Here is a 13086-nt window from a genome sequence, read left to right as displayed (position 1 = left end):
CATCTCATCAGGCTGGTGGCAGAGGTAACACAATAGGTTTGAGATTGTTCCTCCGCTTCTTGTTATCCAACAGTGTCCCTCAAAGCTGTGGACTTCCCTCATCATGCCAGAACAAGTTGGGAAATCACAGGACAGCATCCAGAGTACTCTGGCACAAAAGAAAACTCCATCCCTCTCTCTGAGACTCTATCCATGTTCTTCCAGGAGTAGATTCTTCCCCAGCAATGATTGAGAGATGTACTGAATGAAAGCTCGGCAGTTATGTTTCAGTTGCCTCCCAGCCTGTCCACCACACACGCATACACAAACTCACAGCCCCCAGCACCAATGAAATGCCTATATTTGGTCATTTTTCAATGGAAACACAGTCTGAGGCTCATTCCATTACCATTCCTAAGAGTGGGAGAAAGGCCAAGAGCTTGTCTGACGCTCTTTAAAAGCTCTCCGCTCAGACATAGAGTAAAAAAAAAAACAGCTTATGTAAATATTTCCTTCTATCACAAAACTAACATAAATATTTATTTACCATCAGTCCCAAAGTCCTTGTCCGTTTCTTGTCTGAGTGTTTAGTCTCATTATTATCCCACTTCAGACTACGTAGCATCTCTGGACAAAGCTCATACACGTAGATTTGGTCATGCTTGTTCAAACGTCTGCGAACAGACGACCGTCTAGGTGAATGTCTGCGACAGATCCAATTTTTAACTGCTTGGGTCTGACGGAGAAACCTCCTTCCTCTCACACGTGAAAGGGATGCATTTTTGTCGTCAGAGAATTTTAGTGAACCAGTTTTGTGTACAAGGCATAGAATCTGGCAGAACAAAGTGGAAACCAAGGAGAAATAGACACAAGACTGAGAAAGAATAAAAATACTTCTATACGCAAAGGGAGGTAGGAGTGAGGAACAAATGACCAAGATATGGTGTAAATCTAGGATTCCATTTCAAGTCTTTCATGTCTGAGGAATTCAGGATACAGGGCTTGGTTTGTTTTTCTGTCTTAGGCTCTCACAATCCTGTGGGATTCATATTCCTGATAGCCTTTGTGAAATAACAAATCAGTCACACAAATTCCACACATATTTATGAAGCCACATAACCACTGTAAGAAAGGGTTAGAAACCAGCGATGCCCATTCAGCTCATGGAATGTGTCCAGTTAGTAATGGCTAATTGATCTGAGACCCTCATTCAGTCATTCTCTGAAGGACACCAGGACATCAGCTTCGATAACTTAGCCCAAACACGTCAGGTACCCCTGTTTAGGTCTTGGTCCAGACTCCCACAATCCTTTGCAGATAAAGTCCCATGCTGGAGGCTTGAGGAAGGAACGAGAGGGAGGAAGTGAGGAGACTTTTCCTTACAAATCCTTTCCAAAGAAATCAAGGACCTGGAATGGGACTTTCTCATTCCCAGCTTTCCCTCTTCGTTGATGATGGGAGGATTCACCTGCTACCAGAGCAGAGGACAGGGGGTGGGTATGAAGGGTACAGAGGTGACACATTCTTGTACAGGAATGTCCCTCAGGTCCAATTTGGGACCTGTGCCTTATCATCTGTAGCAAATGACACCCTTGCCTTGTTTCCTATGTAACAGTTCAGAACGACGTAGTCTGAATGACGTCTGACGTTGTTTTGAATACAGATCCTTTTTTCCTGAACCAGTCTTGAACATGTTTTGTGGTCTCGGTCAGGAGTATCAATTAAGTAATTAACAACCAACATAATTAAGAAACGGTCCTGCAATAATCCTACAATGAAATGGAACTGGTGCAGAAAGGCAAGCGACTTAATAATTGATGCTTTCAGAGTTTTAGGGTAAAAAAACAAAAAAAAGTATTTTGTTTACACAGACTGTAACTTTAAATTGAAAATCAAAATAGTAGCAGTGACATTTTAAGTTGACGTTGTCCACATTGGTGGTGGTGGAGGGGAGTCCCCATTACCTGTAAAGCGCTTTGAGTGGAGTGTCCAGAAAAAGCGCTATATAAGTGTAAGCAATTATTATTATTATTATTACTACTAGGCGTTGAGTAGTCGGCACAGTGGCCTTTAGTCCTGCTGCCACAACTCAATTCAATTCCGGCTTGGACACCTTCTCTGCGGAGATTGAACGGCAAACCCGTGGCCACACAGGTTTTCCTCTGATCTCCACCCATAGTCCACAGACATGCAACTTAAATCAGGTCCGGAATTGAACCCAGGGCAATGCAATGCTCCTATCAGTCCTACCAGTTACGCATGGCGAAAATTAACTTTACATTAACACACAGTAAGAGAAGCACTAGCCCTTTAACTCGCGCCAGTTTCTGAGAGCTTACACTTCCTGTGACGTCAGGACTCCGCCCTACTTTTTCCGCCGAGCGAGACCCCGAGAAGAAGATGGAGGAGTACGCACGTGAACCATGGTAAGTCATTATTTTTAGTATAGTGTGACATTACAAATGGTGATTGTTTGATACAACGAGAGCTTAAAACCCCGCTAACATATGGGAAGTTTCCTTCGGCGCTGTGAAGAAGGGTCGCTAACGCTGCAATGGCCGGTCTGTCACACACTTTTTCTCTACAGAGCCGGTCGGTGTCCTTGGCATCACAGACCGAGCCGGGTGACCTTGTGTAACCGATTTTTGTTTTACAGAAGTCGCGATTCCTGTGTATATTCTGTGTGGGCTCAGTAGAATGTAAGACTGTATCCACGGTAGTCTCTTACGACCTGAATTCTTAGTTCATATTACAAGACGAGACAATTTTCCTTGTGTTTCCTGTCTCCTGGTGACGTAACCAGTGAGGGAAACCTGTGTCTTTAGCACATTGTTGGAATCGACAAGAATGACGCTTTAAAATGAGTACAGAAGGCATGGTGGGGTCGTTGATTGCAGCTGTGTGTTCCTTTGATGTGGCAGAGTGCTGTTGATCACGCACCGGTGTTGTGTAATACTGATCCCATGCCGGTGATACGTTATGACAGCCTGGTGTGTGGGTCACAGGCATACACTCGTGCGATTGCATTGCAGCCTCTGCTGCTTGTCGTTATTACAGCAGTGACCAGCCTGGTCCTGGAGTGACATCCTAGCAGGTTTTCTTGGTCATCCTTAAATCATCAGAACGTAAAGACGTGGAATGTGTGGGTTTCGATCAGCATGGTTATTGACTGTACTGAAGTCAGCCGGGCTGTGTGATGTACGTGAGACCTACAGGCTGTTAAGATTTTAATTTAAAATGCTCTTTAAACATTATTGAGCAAACCTCCTCTTTCAGTGGTGAAAATTAAACTGGTTTCCTCCAGGTGCTCCCGGTTGGCTCCCACAGTCCAAAGATATGCTGGTGGGTTCATTGGCTTCTGGGAAAGTTGGCCCTGGTGTGAGTGTGTGTGCTCTGTGATGGACTGTCCAGTGTATACCCATTGCGTGCCAAGATATACTCCAGCTCCCTTGTGACCCTGTATTGGCAGAGTGGTTAGAAAATGGAGGGGTATTTAGACAATACATGACTTGTAAGACCTGCTGGATGGGTGCTATCCAGAATTGGGTATGAGCAGCCCACCGCTCTATAACAATATAGTAGAGAGGAAAGGGCTCCATTTAAAGTGCTTTGTCCGCCAGACTCCGGACTGCGCAGCCCTGTTGAGAAACCTGAACTCTTCCACCAGAGGCCAGGGTGCGGTTCAAGGGTGCGTGCTCGGTTGCGCTGTGTGATATGACGCCTTGATGAAAACACAAGGGTAGTTCAACCTTGTCTAGCGATATTGTACACAGCGTTTTGTTTCCTTCACTTTCCCATGTGACTTGAACTAGTTTAATCTGCGCAAATTAAAGAGAAAAAGGTGAGGTAGCGGGCGGCAGGGTGCCATAGTGGTCAGCATTGCTGCCTCACTGCACTGGGGTCTAGGTTCAATGCGGGACCTGGGTTGCTGTCTGTGTGGAGTTTGTATGTTCTCCCTGTGTTTGCATGGGTTTTCTCCAGATGCTCTGGTTTCCTCCTGCAGTCTAAAAACATACTGGTAGGTTAATTCGTTTCTGGGAAAAACTGGCCCTAGGTGAGGGTGTGTGTGTGTGCGTGCAACCCTGAGTTGTATAATACAGTTGGATATTTGATGGATGAGTTAGGCAACTCTTTTTTGGTCTGTAATCAACAGCCTCTGCTGGCAAGGAGGGTGTATTGCAGGTGGAATCTCTCGTCACTTCCCTGCACCTTTATGCTCAGTGCTCTTAGAAGCTTGCGTTCTTAACAGCAGAGAAAAGTAGCAGAGTATAAATATATCGAGTATAAGACAGAGTCTTGTACAGAGTATAAGTATGTTTGAGAATGTTTTTCTTGGCTTAGACAGATGTATTAAGTTTTTATTGCTGATTTGATATATTTATCTGTTAAAGGGTGCACATCAGAAGGGAGACTGCAGCTCCTGTGCACTGGTTCTGTATTTCAGTACCTTCAGAACGCAGGCTGAGGCAGAGGGGCCAGTCGGACACATCCTGGGGCAGAACTGCTTCTCTCTCTCTCCATGATCGGTGGAGCAGGAAAATGTCAAATCGATTGTGCCGTCAGGTCATTAGAAAGTTATTGATGGCTTTATTTCTGCAGCCCCTGGAGGATCGTGGATGACTGTGGGGGTGCCTTCACCATGGGAGCCATTGGAGGAGGAATATTTCAGGCAGTCAAGGGCTTTAGAAATTCACCTGCTGTAAGTACTGGGACACTACTCCTCTATCGCAGGGCCTGGAGTCTCACAGCCCTGTCTTCCTGGCCAGCCTGCTTCTTTCATTCTAGCCTAACTTATTTAATGGGACAAATAATCAGGTCCTTTTCAAAGCTCTTGTTTTCAGCTCTTAACTAGTTTAAAGTAACTTGAAATGTTCAGCTTTTTGCAGCTGACATAACGAAAAGCGAATTATGAGGCTGATTTCAGGTCCATGCAGAGCTCAGTCAGAATGAAGACCAGGACTGGAGAGGCCCCGTCTTAAGACCAGGAAGCTGAATAAATTACCTGGGCGGATCTCCGTTTCTTCAGTTCCACCATCGTGATGGAATGAAAACCAGAAAAAAAAGTGGTTCTCAGGAGAGAGAATCTATACATCAACTCTGCTGTCCTTTGCAGTTTTGGGGGGTAGTTACCTATAAAAAAAGTAATTCAATCAGTTTTTAAGGTTTCTAAAATTTCACATTTTTTAAATTGCTATAATTACTCCATATCGACATCGCATTGATCACCGGAACTGATGTTTTTCTCAAAATATTTCCCTGCTTTGCCCATCTCTTTTGGACCATTGACCTAGCCTGGCTCTGCTTGTCCTGTCAGTGCTTTTGTTGCCCCCTGTGTATTTAAACTAAGAGTGTGACTTTCCTTCTAGCCTTTCCTCTGTCTGCTGTCCTTACTGAAAGCTTCCAGCCTTGTGCTGGACTGTAGAGAATGGGGGAAGTGGGGGGCACATTCAGCACTGCCTTACCATGAACCAGACCTCATGTGGCTCTTCCATTTGCAAGACGTGAACATCAGCACATGTGTGGAAACTCTTTCTGGTAATTTTAGTACAGGATACTGAAATCCTTTTATGCCCATGTTGCGTTTTGTGCCTGGCAGGATTTTACAGTGTTCAATTGAACAGATATTTATAACAGTCACTTGCATTTGGCAGGTCTTGACTCACTTTGTACTTTCCCGGCTTTCTTGATCTCTTATATTTGTAAGTTAGAACTGCAAACGTCTATTTACTCGAGAAGGCTCCTGTCCTTTATTAAAGGCTCTGCCTACTAGCGGCATCTAAATAATTTCCTATAGCTCTCTTATGCTGTGTAAGAAGCTCTATCTGCTCTTAGTGCTTTGTTTGTTGCACCCTAGTACTTTCACTGAGCTGCAGTAAAGCTCCAGTAGCTGAGGGCATGATTGAAGTTTCCTTTCCAGATATAAGGCTGTACTTTGCTACTTTAAAGCTGCAGCAAGAAGCTAATTCCAAGACTGAAACGTACATACATGACAGTTTGGGGGTTTCGGTTTTAGATGTCAAGTTGCACTCTCTTTAACAATCATGGTCATTCTTCACTGTTTTTATATTTTCATTTCCTCTACATTTTAATACTTTGGCGTCCTGAATTCAAATTCTCTGACAGACAATGTCTGTGCTTTAGATTGATGGCTATACAGACACTTTAATAAACATTCTGCTTTTTGCTTGTCAGCTTAACTGTCCAAAGTGCCCCTGCATGTCTTTCCGGAGCCCCAGTCCTACTGCCAGAGTACTCCTCCTATGATGTTTGCCTACGCCGGTCTCACAGCGATGCTATGAGTGCCTCTCCACATTACTGCTGCTGGGGTTTCCGCAGTGTCTTGAGTTTGTCAGCTTGCTGCTTTCACTACCATTGCTTATTATGGACACTTGGTCTTTCAGATGTCCTGATGTTGTCCTGCTTCTAGACCCTCGCTGTCTACAGTATATGAGACTAGTTGGAAACTCGTGTTTTTGACCTTTTCAATGTAACTGCAGTGTCGTCAGCTGAAACAGGTGTTTGACGCTTTCTGTAGCTGTGCTTGGGTGACCTGCTTGGGCTTGTTGTGTGTTTCTCCAGGGAATGAGTCACAGGTTGCGAGGCAGCGTGACGGCCATCAAGACAAGAGCCCCTCAGCTGGGAGGTGAGCGGGTGGGAGACGGGTGGGAGAGGGAGGAGTCAAGACTAGATCGTGAGTGTTTGCAGGTCCACATGTACGGTGCGCTACTGTTCGCCTGCTGTACCGAGCGAGCCTTTGTGACCGAGACAAATATATTATTTATATAGCCACTTTTATGCGAACTTATAGGGCAAGGTGCTTGACAATTAAATTCGGAGAGATTAAAATCGCAACAAGTAATGTGGTGGAGTAGCAATGCATTTCCCTTGCAATTAAAGAAGGCAGTTAACAATCAAAAGTGACAGTACGTCATAAATCCACGTTACAAATAATACATGACAAGATAAATTGAGATGGAAAGAAATGGGGTACGTTTTCAGATGACATTTAGGAAAGTCAACAGAGTGCGATGCTGGTGCCGTGAGGCGTGTTGCAGTAGCCTGTGCTTGTGTCGGACAGGGAGTTTCGCCGTGTGGGGGGGCCTGTTCTCCATGATTGACTGCAGCATGGTGAAAATGCGGGGCAAGGAGGACCCCTGGAACTCCATCACCAGCGGGGCCATGACGGGGGCCATCCTGGCGGCGCGCAGTGAGTACCCCCCTTTTTCCTTTCGCCCCCGAGAGCTGCTGTCCCCTCAGCAATGGGCGTGGGTGGGGTAACGGGTGCCGGCTTCCTACTGATCCTTGCCCATTTTCCTCTACAGTCCCTTCAGAAAGCATTCACTCCCCCCCAAACGATAGCGGTTTGTGAATGCATTGAATTGATTTTTTTTCTCCTGGACAAGAGCAATAGTGCGGAAATATTTGTATGCCCCACGTTTATGAAAAGCAAGCCATATCTGGTTTACTAAAGTATTTATCCCTGCTCAAGTCAAAGCACATTCTGAAGCGCTGACAGCTGTGAGTCTTCTTGGGGGTGCCTGCTGCGTTGCACATCTGGGTTTAGGGATTTTTGCCTATCCGGACGTGTTCTCCCCCGGGCACAGCGAGAGAGATTCACACCGCTGAGCTCTGAGGCACTGGTTCAGGCTCCTGCCTGCCTCCAGAGATACTAAGGTCCCTGTGTTTGTGTTCTCAGACGGCCCCGTGGCTATGGTGGGCTCTGCGGCCATGGGTGGCATTCTGCTGGCGTTGATCGAGGGCGCCGGGATCCTCTTAACGAGGTTTGCTTCCTCGCAGTTTCCCACAGGTGAGTGTCTGCAGGCAGGCTAGAGGTCTGCACAGGAATGACAGCGATGCAGTACCGTGCCTTTTCGTGAATTTTAAAGACGGGGAAAGGGAAGCCCGAAAGAAAGTGAAGGAACGGGGGCTGGGGCGTACGACTGTGATGTATTTGTGGACCAGAGCAGAGTAGACTGCTCATTCAAAATGGGTCTTTTTTAACAAGTAATGTAATGTGTATAATGTTTCTTTATTAGCCCTATACAATTTCTTGCATTAGGAATTCGTCTTTTCGCATACCCCAGATTTTCTCCATGGAGACACAAGACACACAGGCAGGGAGAGAAGCTTGGGGTCAGAGCACAGAGTCTGCCATTGTACGGCGCCCCTGGAGCAGTTAGGGTTAAGGGCCTTGCTCAGGGGCCCAACAGAGTAGGATTCCTCTGCCGGCTGTGGGATTTGAACTGGCAACCTTCTAGCCACAGGCACAGATCCTTAGCCACAGAGCCACCGCTCTGCCCCAAGTGTTCTGCTGTGTGTGAGGAGTTAATTACTGATGCTCTAGTGTTTGAGTGAGTGAAAGCATTTAAAATAATTTGTTAAAGACCATCTATAGCAAGTTTAAAAGTCTAAACCGGTGATTCCAAAACATTTTGTCTGCCGGGCCTTTACAGACCCCCCAACTTACTGCATCCCGCTTTGTGGACACTTTTTTTTTTTCTTAAGCCATTGAATTCCCACACAATCTGTAAATAATTTTGCAATTGTATTTAATATTGCATTGAATATATGTTGCTTTTAGTGTGGTGGATGACCCAGTTTCACGGAACATAAAAGTGTATATAATTCTAAATATACAATAATAGAATTGGGCACCAGAGGGAATGGGTTCGTCCTGGTGAAAGCCAGAAATCCACTTTCAGGCATCTCAAGGCGCAATGCATTAAAACCTTAAGTGCCCTGTCAGACATCTGAATCTCTGACCTGTGCTTTTGCTGGAATTCAGTCCTGAGGGTTCTGTTCTATGGGACTCTCTTGCTCGTTTGTTAATAGGTAATCTGGACGTTGGAGGAAAAGTTGAGAAAGGTGTTGCAAAAAAAAAAGAGAGTGGTGCAGTGGTTGGCATTCTTGATTTGTAATTGGAAGGTTATGGGTTCAAATCCTAGGTGAGACACTGCTGCTGTTATACTTTTATACCTCTCCCAAATTTCTCAGTTAAAATACCTAGCTGTATATCTAAACTGGATAAAACGATCAACCAATTTAAGCAAAACTATTTAGGAAAATTTGTATTTTACTGTTGCCCAGTGTCACCCCTGAAATTATAGCTTTATAGCTATAATTGTACTGTATTTCTCCACCCCACCAGCCCAGGTGTCCATCCTTTCAGTCGTGGCTTCAGTTATGTCCTGCACTTTGAGAGTTGTTGCACTCAGCCCTTAAAGGCTTCAACTCGTTTAGGCGGTGCAGAGCAGAAACCGAGAGAAGAAAGGGCTGATCTGTGGGAAACACGATTGACTTCATAGGGTAGTACATAAAACTCGGTCAAACGCTCTCCCAGGGAGAGCCAGCAAACCTCTGTGTAGAGCAGCAGATTGACTTGTTGGTGTAGAAGACATGCTTTGATCAAATTGATTCTTTTTCCAACATTGTCTTTCTTTAAGTTGACACTTCCAGCAAGTTGTAGCAGCATGGGCTGTGTTTCCTGTGAAAGGTACAGTGCACCCAAGTGGCCTTCAGAGCTCCTGTTCTCCGCAGTGCCTCCCATTCATGGATTTTGAGCCATGGGTGTGAATTTCTGTGCAGCTGGCCCATGTGGGTAATTCCACGATCGCTGGCCATCAAGCACCTGAAAGATGAGCCACTGTGCTCACCCAGTTGTAGAGTGAAAAATGAACGTTGTTGAGGAGTCCCTTTACTAATGAACTCCGGGTATCAAGGCCAAGTCATTATTGATATCAAGTGGTGTTTGATAATGGCACCTTTCCTTTCCACTCTTTAACTGCTGAGTGTGAAGCTTCGAGAACCTTTGTGTTATCAGTCATGTCTACAGCGTCATGTTTTTCTACATTCTTGTTCTTGCTGAAATGTGCGATAGTGCCCATAGGGAAAACTCCTGTGGATTATCTCTGCTGCTGTCCTCGTTTCCAGGTGTTTGTGTTAAAGAGGTGGCTTTAAGCTGTTGTTCGCAAGCGCTTCACCAGTGTGCTTTGTGGTGATGGAAAATAATAATAATAATAATAATAATTGCTTACACTTATATAGCGCTTCTCTGGACACTCCACTCAAAGCGCTTTACAGGTAATGGGGTCTCCCCTCCACCACCACCAATGTGTAGCCCCACCTGGATGACGCGACAGCAGCCATAGTGCGCCAGAACGCTCACCACACATCAGCTATCAGTGGGGAGGAGAGCAGAGTAATGTAGCCAATTCATAGAGGGGGATTATCAGGAGGCCATGGGAAATTTGGCCAGGACGCCACTGCTGTTACACCCCTACTCTTTTCGAGAAACACCCTGGGATTTTCAATGACCACAGAGAGTCAGGACCTCGGTTTAACGTCTCATCTGAAGGACGGATGAGAACTTTGCTGAGTTCCTAAGGAAGGTGTAAGCATTTTAGCCATTTTAATTCTTTTGGATTAGTGATTTACATAATTAAGATGAGTGTTTTCCAGACTTAAATGTTTTGTACTTCTACTAGTTATCATAAACTTTATTTTTATATTGTGGCTTTAAAAGCATCTTCTCAAAGCTCTTTACTGGAAAAAACATTTTAAACAACAAAAACGGTAACAATTATTAGCACAAAAAAAGCAGTGGCACTCGTCCAACAAAAGGCTATTCCAGTGTGTTTTTAGTTGTATTTGGGGTTTTTGTGCCCATTTCTTTTTTTTTCTTATTTCTATTTGCACGTGGAGGGTGAGGCTTGCCTTGAGTCTGTTTATGGTTCTGCGATGTCCACAGTTGGTAGTTTTTATTGATGGCTTGTATTTGTGCCTGTCTTCAGGTATCTGCCCACTTTGCTGTTCCGTATTCATTGTAAAAGGTTGTCACTGAAGTGATCTGAATGAAGACAGTCTGCTGTAACGTGATTCTAAATGGAGAACATTATTGCTCTGCATGATGTTCTCATTGTTACTTGGAGAGATAAGTGAACTAATTGCTTTTTTAAGAGGTGAGCAGCTGTTGGACGTGTTTATTGACATAGTGAAATGCAATTGGCTAATAAGGGAGTGAACAGAATATATTGCTAAGACATGTCTATAAGACAGACATGCACTACTAGGATGCATTTTGGGAACTACTGCTCAGACGCTACATTTATACCAAGACAGACTAATACAGTTTTGTCTAGAAAATCTTTTCAGTATGTTGTCTGTTTTTCTAAAACTTTGCTGAGTTCCTAAGGAAGGTGTAAGCATCTTAGCCATTTTAATTCTTTTGGGTTAGTGATTGATGTAACAAAGACTGAGCACATACAAAGTCCATTTAAAGGTCCCTGCTGTTGAAAGGCCCGTGTGCTCACTCTGTGCTTCTGATCGTGTCTTGTCCTGATCTGTTTATCTGTTTTAGTTGGCAGAGGGGTCTTGTGCACATTCTAAGAGCAGCTCTCCTGCAGGTTTTATTGGGATATTGAAGTGGTCTGTTCCGTAACCTGGCAACCATATTCTCATCCACCACCGGACCAAATATTTGTCATTCAGACTTCATCTGGAACTAAAACCAAGGGCTCTTAAGTTGAAACGCATGTTGAGCTTCCCAGTCTAGATGTTGCTGGTTTCAGTCTGAGTCACTTCAGCTGGAGATGGGTGGGTTTGGGTAATCCAGGGTGGCCTTGGTTTGTGGGGACCCCTGGGACTTGTGACGAAGGCGAAGGCGCATCATTCCTACAGTTGTAAGGCTCTGTGAAGCAGTTAGCTCATGCAGTGATTCAGAATAAGGGGAGTATGCAAAGAAGAATAGTTAAGAATATTGGTTTAGGAAATGAAAACCAGCAGGTTGCAGCCTTCTCTGTGAAGGAACGTATTTGGGACAGACATGTCTGTGTTCTGATCTTCTGCACGTTTGCTGCTATCCCTGCAGGTCCCCAGTTTCCTGAAGAGGGTTCCTCCATGCCCTCGCCCTCCTTTGGAGACTATCGGCAGTACCAGTAAGAACGCCTGGTGCCCTGGCCCTGCCAAGCCTTTTACTTTCCTCATGAACTCTCATTGGGATGCTGGAGTACCTATAGAGAAGAGCCCAGGAAACCATGCACACAGAGATTTTTGATATTCGGCACATCATTGTGGCCTGGGAGAGAGGAAAATGTATTCTTTATTAGTTTTGTATTTTTATCTGATTTTTTTTTTTTGTCTGAACCATCAACAGCACCTGCCCTTCTCAGTACTGGTCTTGCACATTTAGTCCATCTCCATCCTGATTTCTAAGGCTGATGGAAGTGATTCTTCCCCTGCAGAAAAACCCTTCTGCTTCTCGCTCAGCAGAACACATTGACCGCAACAAATGAGCTCTCTCAGCTCGTAGAAGTGCAAGAGACTGCTGATCTAAACCGTAACTATGATTATTATATTGTTGTATGTGTGAGACCCCAGTTGGGATGCTTCTGATCTCTCAGGTCTACTTGATAACTGCTGCTCTGCAAAAGTAAATAATGAGAAAGAAGCTTCACAAGCCCAGTGGCTCATTTTCTATGGTCTTCCCAGAAGCAGGAGAGCAGAGAGGTTCCTCTACTAGGTAAGGATCAGTAGCTCAGATGGATAAGGATTTGGCTTTTCATTGCCTCCAAGAGCAGATCGAAGGTGTGAGACCTGGTTTGCTTGCGAATGAGGATTAAGTGAATGTTTGTTCTTGAAAACATCTTATAGGGTAAGTCTCAAGCTGGAAAGACCTGAGTGGGGCACTAAAGGCACAAGCCAGGAACAAGTAAGGTGCTGTGATTCTTTCACAGCTTATGCTGCGATCCAGTTTGAATCTGTATTATAACTGTATATAAAAGCTGCCCACAACTGCTTGGTGCATGTTGCCTGCCTCAGTTAAAGCCTGTTGTTTCTTGTCCTGATAGGATCAAAACCTGTATTGTGGAGAGGAGCTAGAGGTGAATAAAGTTGCCTTCCTGAGCAGATCACAAAGCCTTACCTGGAATGTAACGCTCAACCTTCATCTCTGTTCTTAGTGGCAGAGCCCTTTTTGATTGCCAGGTCACCAGGACCAGTATAGGCATGTTGATCATAAAGAAACCCCACTTCCTACTGGTCTTGATTTTGAGGAGGGCATTGGTTTTTAAATAAATGAATGAACTGTTGTGCTGTTTTAAAATCCAGTCA

General features: G+C 44.8%; 1 protein-coding gene across 1 annotated transcript; it reads left to right on the top strand.

Annotated features, from left to right (window-relative positions):
• The first annotated feature begins 2296 nt into the window (after window positions 1-2296).
• Window positions 2297-13051, top strand: timm17a (translocase of inner mitochondrial membrane 17 homolog A (yeast)). Its single transcript, XM_088639906.1, has 6 exons — window positions 2297-2405; window positions 4579-4678; window positions 6559-6622; window positions 7058-7186; window positions 7676-7786; window positions 11846-13051. The coding sequence occupies exons 1-6, from the start codon at window positions 2380-2382 to the stop codon at window positions 11914-11916; spliced, it is 501 nt and encodes a 166-aa protein (XP_088496032.1). The 5' UTR covers window positions 2297-2379; the 3' UTR covers window positions 11917-13051.
• Window positions 13052-13086: the final 35 nt, after the last annotated feature.

Source organism: Lepisosteus platostomus, chromosome 7 (genome assembly GCF_059453375.1).
Source record: "Lepisosteus platostomus isolate fLepPlt1 chromosome 7, fLepPlt1.hap1, whole genome shotgun sequence".
Classification (NCBI taxonomy): Eukaryota; Metazoa; Chordata; class Actinopteri; order Semionotiformes; family Lepisosteidae; genus Lepisosteus; species Lepisosteus platostomus.
This window is presented reverse-complemented; position numbering and strand designations above follow the sequence as displayed.

Coding starts and splice junctions, on each gene's coding strand:
- timm17a (XM_088639906.1), top strand. CDS start 2,380: ATGGAGGAGTACGCACGTGAACCATG. Junction 4,679..6,558: donor GCTTTAGAAATTCACCTGCT/GTAAGTACTGGG, acceptor GTGTTTCTCCAG/GGAATGAGTCACAGGTTGCG. Junction 7,787..11,845: donor TTCCTCGCAGTTTCCCACAG/GTGAGTGTCTGC, acceptor CTATCCCTGCAG/GTCCCCAGTTTCCTGAAGAG.